Source organism: Etheostoma cragini, chromosome 17 (genome assembly GCF_013103735.1).
Source record: "Etheostoma cragini isolate CJK2018 chromosome 17, CSU_Ecrag_1.0, whole genome shotgun sequence".
Taxonomy (NCBI): domain Eukaryota; kingdom Metazoa; phylum Chordata; class Actinopteri; order Perciformes; family Percidae; genus Etheostoma; species Etheostoma cragini.
Window position 1 is genome coordinate 7,427,136 of NC_048423.1, and position 9,222 is coordinate 7,436,357.

The 9,222-nt window shown below is 39.7% G+C and overlaps 2 protein-coding genes across 4 annotated transcripts in view; one reads left to right on the forward strand and one right to left on the reverse strand.

The window, feature by feature from the left end:
• The first annotated feature begins 2 nt into the window (after nt 1–2).
• ecd (ecdysoneless homolog (Drosophila)) lies at nt 3–5,395 on the forward strand. The gene is made up of 14 exons (XM_034897330.1): nt 3–209; nt 333–559; nt 657–774; nt 1,378–1,465; nt 1,722–1,900; nt 2,358–2,550; nt 2,818–2,946; nt 3,088–3,213; nt 3,359–3,444; nt 3,556–3,659; nt 3,905–4,163; nt 4,488–4,555; nt 4,652–4,860; nt 4,997–5,395. Exons 2-14 carry the CDS (start codon nt 355–357, stop codon nt 5,228–5,230), a joined length of 1,998 nt encoding a protein of 665 aa, XP_034753221.1. The 5' UTR covers nt 3–209; nt 333–354; the 3' UTR covers nt 5,231–5,395.
• Nucleotides 5,396–6,003: 608 nt separating this feature from the next.
• The window catches only part of si:ch211-248a14.8, a 5,778-nt gene continuing 2,559 nt past the window's right edge, over nt 6,004–9,222 (reverse strand). For all 3 annotated transcript variants that reach the window (XM_034897338.1, XM_034897337.1, XM_034897336.1), the window contains 2 exons: nt 8,344–8,638; nt 6,004–7,309 (listed from right to left, as the gene is read on the reverse strand). In XM_034897338.1, coding sequence (XP_034753229.1) covers nt 6,903–7,309; nt 8,344–8,638 — 702 coding nt within the window. In that variant the 3' untranslated portion in view covers nt 6,004–6,902. The remainder of the gene's footprint in view (nt 7,310–8,343; nt 8,639–9,222) is intronic.

Genomic DNA, 9,222 nt, shown 5'->3' on the forward strand with positions numbered 1-9,222 from the left:
TACATAAAACGTAGGAACTACCATGTTTCACACGAAATGTTATCTAGTCGAGTAGATTTCACAGTAGGACCTAAACAGTAACACAGATCGGACGGACAGATGGCGTGCTAACGGCGTGCGTTAAAATGAGAAAAGTTTAAAGTTTCTTCCCGCATTGAAATCTCTACGGACTACATTAACATAACAAATAACATTTAAAAACAGTCAAGGTAACGTGAAGGTTGACCAACACTTTTAATCGTTTGTTGTTAACGTTAGCTGTTAACATTTGCGTACCTAGCCTTTACTTAACGCTGATACTTAGCTAACTGTTGCTTTCTGATTGACTCTAGTGTCTTTAAACTAAATACCACCATGGAAGCCCTACAGAGGAGAGTGATTCAGGAGGACACGGTTCTGTACAAACTCTTCTTGATCCAGTCAGACAGTTCAGTTCCACAGCAGACTGAGGAACATCTCTCACATCGAATAGAGGAGATTTTGGCAAAGGTTGCCCCACTCTTGATACAAAACATCTGGCAGCATCAGTCATTCAACCTCAAGTATCATCCTGAGAAAGGTATAGCGTTGTAAGGATTGTAAGCATTGAAGAGGAATTCATTTCTATGTTGCAACCCTTACTAAAGGCTGATGTTTTTTATTATTATTATTGACAGGTGGAGTCCCTGCTCACATTGGAGGTAGCACTCAGTTTGGGGACAATGTGGAGGACGAGTGGTTTATCGTTTACCTCCTGCAGCAAATTACAGAAGCCTTCCCAGAGCTCGCAGCCAGGTGAAACCAAATGTGCTTTGAGTTTTTTTTTTTGTTTTTTTTAAATATACACTACCGGTCAAAAGTTTGGGGTCACTTACAAATTCCCATTTCACTCCATTATAGACAAGATACCAGCTGATCTGGGTGGGTGGCTGATCTTTAATGCAATATCTACATTTCCCATTATCAGCAACCATTCATCCAATGTTCCAAAGGCCCATTTTGTTTACTAATCTGATATTATTTAAAAAAAAAACTAACTTAGAAAACATTAAACAACCCTTTTGCAATTATGCAAGCACATAATGTAATCTGGAAACTGCTGCCCTGGTTAAAAAAAACAAGGCAACTGATCTCAGCTGGGATTCTGTCTATAATGGAGTCCAATGGAAATTTGTGAGTGACCCCAAACTTTTGACCGGTAGTGTATAAAAAAAGGAATGATTTGCTGGAGCTACAGCCTCCGCGACCCGTTACTGGATAAGCAGATGAAGATGGATGGATGGCTGGATGGATGATTTGCCTGCTATATTAGAGTACTTAAACATGGATTTGTTTAGTTGTGTGTCACTAATTTGTGTCTGTGCTTCTAACTCCCATTTTATGTCTGTGTGGGTAAAGAGTTGAGGACAATGATGGAGAGTTTCTTCTGATTGAAGCAGCAGATTATCTTCCCAAATGGCTGAATCCAGACAACAGTGAAAACCGAGTGAGTCAAATGTAATTTTTAAATAGATCATGGTCTTTTGTTGTCTTTATCCCAGTTTTCATTGGTTCGTCTGTTTAAAAGAGCATACCAAGGGGTTTGCGAGTCTTAGCACTTTAAATACTAACCATTTCCCAAAGTATACCACAGGGATGTAGTACTTGAGTCCACCACTTGTATGGCCCTTTTATAAATATTTTGTTTTCTTGTATTTACAATAAATGTAAGTCTTTATTTTTCCACTCATTTTCTTTTACAGGTCTTTCTTTATAAGGGTGCGTTGCATATTCTGCCCTGTCCTTCCAAATCCAGTCCAGTGGGGATTTCAAAAGATGTGGTACCAAGTGTGGCACAAGCTCTGGCACTGCTCTCCACCCACCCAGAGGCCTGTCAGGCTAGCCCTGAGATTTCTTCAGCCCTAAGGAAGCGATTAGATGGGTGAGAGAACGCCTCCATGTGTTAAAAGTCTATTTTTAATACACAAATATGTTCCAAATTCAACGTAATTGAAAAGTATATAAGCTCTCACTGGGGATGATCTGACCCAATCCTCAGTATCAGTTTCTGAGACCAGCCATATTGAATATTAAACTATGAAAGATACACGATAAAAACAACAGCTACATTAGCGGCCTCTGGTCAAATTGGCTCTGTATTGTTACACTAAAGAGGAAAAAGCAAAATGTCAGAATGCAACGTTTCTAAATGCAGAATAAATGTTGGATACTTCTTCACTGCAAACTTGATAAAACAGATGCAGAAGCATAAGAATAGCTTGTTAAAAGCCTCATACATATTGAATGTGTGGTTAAAAAAAGATTGTGCGACTGGTATTAGCAGGTAATGTAAATGTGTCAAAAATGAAAAAGCCTATCAATGTCTATTCTCCATATAGGTACCCAGAGAAGATTAAAGCTAGCCTCCATCGTGCCCACTGCTTCATACCATCGGGTATCGACATGGTGTTAGCCCAACGACCAGACCTGGTCGCCCCTGCAGTGTCGGCGTTCTACCTGCGGGATCCAGTAGATCTACAGGCGTGTCGAAGCTTCAAGACCTTTCCTCCTGATACAAGAGTCCTCACCTCGGTAAACACACGTAATGATGCATGATTGTAGCGGTCTAGGCTAAGAAAGGAAAGGATTTTTAAAATACTGCTTCAATGTTGTGTACTGTAATTCCTGGTTGTGTTTTAGTTTTTTATCATTTTGTTTCAGCTTTTGTGTAAAGTTTTCAAATCCTTCTTTTATGCGAACTATAACCTTGTACTATACTGTGGGTGTGGGTGTGGGTGTTTGTGTGTGTGTGTGTGTGTGTGTGTGTGTGTGTGTGTGTCTGTGTCTGTGTCTTTCTAGGTGACATTCACCCGCTGCTTGTATGCCCAGCTGCAGCAGCAACAATTTACGCCAGACCGGCGGAGTGGCTTCACCCTGCCTCCTTGCTCTCACCCCCAGTACAAATCCCACGAGCTCGGCGTGAAACTGGTGAGCCATTGTCTGTGTTTGTGTCTCTTCATTCTGATTCACTTTTTGAGTTGTTACATTTATGCATCGTGTAGAATGCAAGGTGGCCTTTTAGTGTTGTATTTTACTATGTGTCGGAGTCTGTCTGTTTGTTTCTCCCAGGCCCATGGCTTTGAGATCCTGTGCTCCAAGTGCAGGATGCCATCATCAGAGCGTGATGCCCCCGTCAGTTGTAACCCTCAGTGGAAAGGCTTTATTGACAGTCTAAAAAGGAATGGCTACTTCAGAGTAAGTCACACTTTTGAATGTTAAGGTCAAGAGGAAGAGTAGCTACTTAAGCACACCTGGAATATTAGGTTAGGCATGTAGGCACACATTGTGATATTTACTCAACATCTCTCAACTGTGTTAAGTTAATTTTATTGTAATGCAGGGAGAACTGGAAGGTTCGGCTAATTACAGAGAACTGACGAGATCTGCAGAAAACTTTTTCAAACAGTATGTCGCCTCAAAATCAAGGTGAGGATGGGAATCAAGGTGTCTGTGTGTACATGACTAACACTGTTTGAACATGCCTATGACATCCAAGTGTAGTCTGTCTGAATGTACCTATTGTGCACGTTTTCTCAGCGCTTTGTCCCCCGGTGAGGAGGTTCTCCAGCTGCTGCACAGCTGCAGTCCTTTCAACTTGGAGGAGTTGAAGAAACAAGAGTCACAGCTCCCTCAAGAGGACAGTAAGTAAAAATCTATTTATTTGAATATGAAACACTTTTGAAATTTTTTTTTTTTTAAGTTGTAGATTCTTCCTTTCAGAGCACATCAACATATATACACATACATATACACATATATAATATAACACACCTGGGATTTTTTCCTTACTGCCAGTTCCTTTCAGTTTCTGTCCTTTGGGATGCATCCTCCATTCTCTACCCTCTCAAGTATTTCCCATAGTTGGTTTTCCTTTGTGTCTCTCCAGGTGACAGCTGGCTGGATATCACAACTCAGGATTTGGAATGTATGTTGCAAGAGAGGAGTGGGAGGAGAGCTGATGTTGGCAGCCAAGACACCAGTTCTACTAAACAGACACAGTATGTCAGGGTTGCAGAGGAGAGGGAAAAGGAGAAAGAGGACAACAAGGAGGAAGAGGACGTTAATTACAGCCTAGTAGCAGTCAGTCAGGGAATGAAGAACTTCCTCAGCGCCATGTCGTCGCATGAGGGGGCTGAACTGCCCTGGTGAGACTGACTAACTATCTGTCCAGTACACCTGATTGATTGTGACCAGTTTTAGCCAAGATCATCAAAAACTAATTTGGGTTGATGAATACAATTATTAGTCTTTATGTACCATATGATACTAAAAGGTAATGAACACAAAAACACACCCACCCCATGTTGGAGCACATTCAATTTACCCAGTGTATACATTATGCATATTTTCTTACCATGGTCTATCTGTGCTACAAATCTAGCCTGTCTAGCTTATGTATTTCAATGTTACATTGTCCCACCAATAGTCAGTCGGTTCAGATTTTACATTGTTTTTTCTTTTTATTCCAGGAGCAGTTTAACCAAGCCTTTTAGTTTTGAGCCTGACTCCATGGCCAACGCATTGGACAGACTGCTAGGTATATAGAAGTTATGAAAAATGTGGAACAGTAAAAATAACGAGCAGAAACTTCCCACATCCTCATCTGAATCTGTCTATCTTTTAATTTGTATAGGAAGCAAAGAAGAAGAGCTGGATTCAGATGATCTAGATGATGAGGATGATAATGATTATGAGGAGGAGGAGGGGGATGAGAAAGAAGAAGGGTCCTCTGGTTACACAGAGATGAACGGGACAGAAACTTTGGACAATCTCAGAAGATACATGGACCAGATGGATCAGGAGCTGATGAAAACTAATTTAGGACAAAGCTTCAGTCTGACGGTAAGTTATATAATTTCCCCATATGTTCAGCCTCAAAATATTGTCCATTTTCAGAATAAAGGTCAAATAGTGCACATATATCATCCCGAATCTAGTTAAGCAACAATTTGTTTTACTATTTTTTTCCTTTCTGCAGAATAACAACAAGGCAGGCTTGAACATTGGCTTCCCTCCCTCTGCTACGGACGGACCCCCGGGACATGGAGGGGCAGAAGACACTGAGGAGGAGATTCAGCCTCTCGACGTCGACCTCAATCTGGTCACAAACCTGCTGGAGTCCCTCAGCTGCCAGGCCGGGCTGGCCGGACCGGCTTCTAACCTGCTGCAGAGTCTGGGGATACACCTGCCGCCCAACTCTGACCCCTCATAAATGGACAAGAAGGAGACTTCTGTTGGCAAAGCACTCATAGATGTCAAAGGTGTCCTGTAGATTTGTAGTAAACAAACCCAGTTTTGTTTACATTAAATGTTTCTCACTGCAATGTATTGTATGCACTGTAAAACTATTATTTAAAAATGAAAAACACCTTGGGTGGAATGTGTTTTAAACCTGCGTTGTTTGTAGTTTACTGGTGATTTTAAATTTACACAAGTACATAAGTTGAAAGAAAGCTTATACACGTGCCCTCGATACATTACGATAACAGTAATTAATAATACACCTAACACACCAAATTAACATAATTCAATTATGTACAGGGGTGTGTGTATATAATATATACAAAATTTTTATAGGATGTGCACTAACAAATACAATTATCTTCAGTTTTGCTTGCAGTGTAGAAACAGATTTTGTTTGTCTGTGTTTCCATGAGTCATTGTCAGGTTTTCATTTTGTTCCTTAATCTGACAAACAAAGTCTCTATTGAATATTAAGTTTAAAAAATGTGGCAGGATTCCTGCTACAGAATACATAACCGAAAAAGGCGCCACACTCAGTGATCAGGTTTACAGATGTTTATTAAGACATGCTGCTTTGTGTACTGTAAGTCATTTTTTGACCGCACTTACCCTTTCTTTCTTGTTAAAAACGGAATACATATTTTTGCAAACAACCTTTTTCCAGTGTCATTTTGTTGCAACATCACGTAGTTCAACTTTATTATTACATTATTTGTTTAAGCATTTTAATAATTTACTTTGAAGGAAATACATAAATACTTTGAGGAAACAAATTAAATAATAAAAGCATATTCTTAAATTACAATATGAGTTTCTGATAATGACTAAAAGAATTTATTGATAGCACCATTGAACTCGTTCCTCATCACAATCCCTTTTCATCTGAGTAATAACCTTCAGTCAGATTCATTCAAGGGCAACTTCTACAAAACTCTGGTTAAAAGTTCCTCCAGTCAAAGATCTGAGTTTAAACATTTTCCACACTGTCACTGTAAACGTACGAAAGCGTGTTTAACGGTCTGTGTACTATACAAATAACCCAGTTCTCAACATCATCCCTTCTTATCTGAAAAAGGTGTCCGAATCGTTCAAGGCAGTACATGGGAATTTCAAATCAGTTCATCTTAAACACTGTTAAATAAATCATGTCACATATACAGTGTAAGCAACAACATTGAAGAAAGATCCATGAATTAAGGGCATATTAAGAAGATGTTAGTATTTAAAGTAAATATTTAATGCCACAAAATCCAAGCCTTCATTTATGTAATTTAGACCTGTCAACTGAGTACTGGTTAAGAAAAGGAAATAATAGAAAAATACAGAAAATTGTCATTTATACTGGCAGTGGCTTCATTTATACAGTTTGAACCAACTGTAAATCCTCAGCTTGTTACAGAATGTGTTTGCAATGTGCTATCATTGTTACAATCTAATGCATGTTGCTTCTCTACTGACATTCTGTATTTTATCATAGTGGCTCAGAATGTTATCGTGAACGGAGGAAAGAAGATGATGTAACTAGTTATTCTCCATAGAATAAAAGGACTTTGGTCACTGATGTGGATCAAATTACAATGTGTGTATATTAATACAGTACAAAACAGTCAATAATAGTTTTAAGTCCTTTGTATGTGAAACTACAAAAGCTGGAGGAATGGCTGCACCACCCGCCTTGCTGAGTGTAGCAGTGCAGCAGCAAGCGGTGAGACACACAGAGCCGACATACCAACCAGAAAATTCAGCACCATCCCCAGCAGGAGAATAGCAAGCAGGTATCCTTGGAAGAGCAGGCTTTGCCAGCTGCGGTGACTCAACACTTGCCAGGGACTGTCCGGGTGCAGTAGCCACAGGAGGCCCAGCACCCAGCTCTGATTGACCAGCTGGGTGTAGTATATGTCAAATATAGAGGCTTGGGTATCTTGGTGTTGGCGGTGTTCCGCTTCAGACACTTTAGTCAGCCATGTCAGAGACAGACTGTGGAGGATTAAAGCCAGAGGTGCATACATGTACTCCAGAGGCTCAATACCTGACAGACCCTGGGAGGCTGCAGAGAAAGGGAGAGAGTTGAGAAGAGGTCAGTTTGTTCTAAAGCAAAGAATTGGGGATTTCTAGGCCCCAGTTCGCAGATTTTCTGTATCTGTGTTTTATGGCCGGAAAACAATAAAGTTGATTCATTAGAAAGTACATTACTTTGGCTACTTTGTGTCTGTCAATCTGCTTTGGTTTCACCCGCCACTGAGTCTGTCTTAATGTCTCGTCCACAACACTAACTATATTTTAATGTGTATTATGTTGAACATTTCTAATTTATCAAATAATTGCTTAAAGCAATGTTTTGTGTCAGAGTTTGTAACATTCCAAAATCTTACTTTCAACTTAAAGGTGCCCTGCCACACGTATTTCTTTACTTTGTGGTAATGTCTGAAGTTCAAGCATGGACTCTGTAACATTATTTGTGGGAAAAAATGCCTTGGTTACCTTGTTTCAAGCCTTTCTAGTATGGTATAAAAAGCCTGCAGGAAGACTCAGCTCGATTTGTGCCAGTTCTCATTTATTTCAATGATCTAAGCTGCTTGACTCGGATTGGCTGACAGCTAGCCATTGAGAGCCTGGCTATCAGCATCCTTTGCAGCACAACTTGGCGAGCTCATGATTTGTAATGAGCTCAGGCAACATGAAATCAGACTGAACAAGACTGAACTAAGACTGAGCTTTTTTAATTTGCCTGATTTCTCCGCTTATTTCCTTTCAGTGGCTAGAGCTGACAGAGGAGGTAGCCGTTCATTTTCACATTCACAACCAAACACAAACAGCTATGCACCTAATATATTTTACAAAAAATGCAAGTAAAAACGGTTTTGTGTGGCAGGACACCTTTACAACTTCAGGGCAGTGTTAACCTTCTCAGTGTGAGAATATCATTCAGTTTTAACTGTTTTATCGGTGAACTGTAAGTATCAGTTGTCGGTTTCAATAGCTACTATTAATCGTTATCGGCCTTGAAAAACAAAAAAGGAAATCTGCCAATCCCTATGAAGATTCCACAGTTTCACCTTCAAACAACATCTAACCTTTTACCTGTGATAGCAAAAGATGTCCCACCCAGAATGGAAATCAAAACAGAGATGTGGATAGATGGGGTGGATGCCAACTTCTGATAGAAACTGAAGCCCACAGTTACCATAGGCAGCAAAGGCAGAAGGAGGGGGAAGAGGTACGAGCTGCTAGCCTTGGCCCACATGGCCAGAACAGCATGGATGCTGTTACAGATAGAAGGCACCAACACCCTCTCACCCAGGGACCTGGAGTAAGGCTTTAGATGCACCAGATCCAGGACATGGAAGAGATTTAAGACTAAGAGAGAGATCAGAACCTGAAAAAGATCATGTCAATATGAAGAGTTACAGTATGAAAACCACAAGGCACTAAAGACTCCAATAGAAGATGGATGTGTTTTTGTGACACTGATAGCTGATTAGATGCTTAGTAGAAGTTTGACAAACTATGCCAGTTGCAACATCTCATGTAGGTAATGGACATTCAGGACAGACTGCAGAGAGAATGTGTACCTAACGTCTATCATACCAAAACTGTTGCTTTATTTCATTTTTGACACTGGTTTTAAATTCCTGACTTACATGCAAACAATGTAAACCAATAATGTGCTCACTCGTCTATTTTGCCCGAGATAATTAGTCAATTAACTTGATAGTTTAAATTATATAAAATGTTTTTAATAAACAGTAAATTATGTATGTGATTTATCACGAACAAATACCATATCCAGCTTATCTTTAACTGTAAAGTAAATACTTTCAGGTTTTCTTGGACAAAACTATTAAGGTACCTTATATTCTACAGACTAATTAATTAATTAACAAAAAAAATCTAATTAGTTGATGAAAATAGTTAGTTGCAGCCCTAATCTATGTCATTGTAGTCTGTTTGTACTTTTGC

Bases quoted from the DNA above. Each gene is read 5' to 3' on its own strand.
- ecd (XM_034897330.1), top strand. From the start codon at position 355: ATGGAAGCCCTACAGAGGAGAGTGATTCAGGAGGACACGGTTCTGTAC. The intron at 3,445-3,555 runs GTGAGGATGGGA...ACGTTTTCTCAG, and splicing joins TATGTCGCCTCAAAATCAAG to CGCTTTGTCCCCCGGTGAGG. The intron at 4,556-4,651 runs GTATATAGAAGT...TAATTTGTATAG, and splicing joins CGCATTGGACAGACTGCTAG to GAAGCAAAGAAGAAGAGCTG.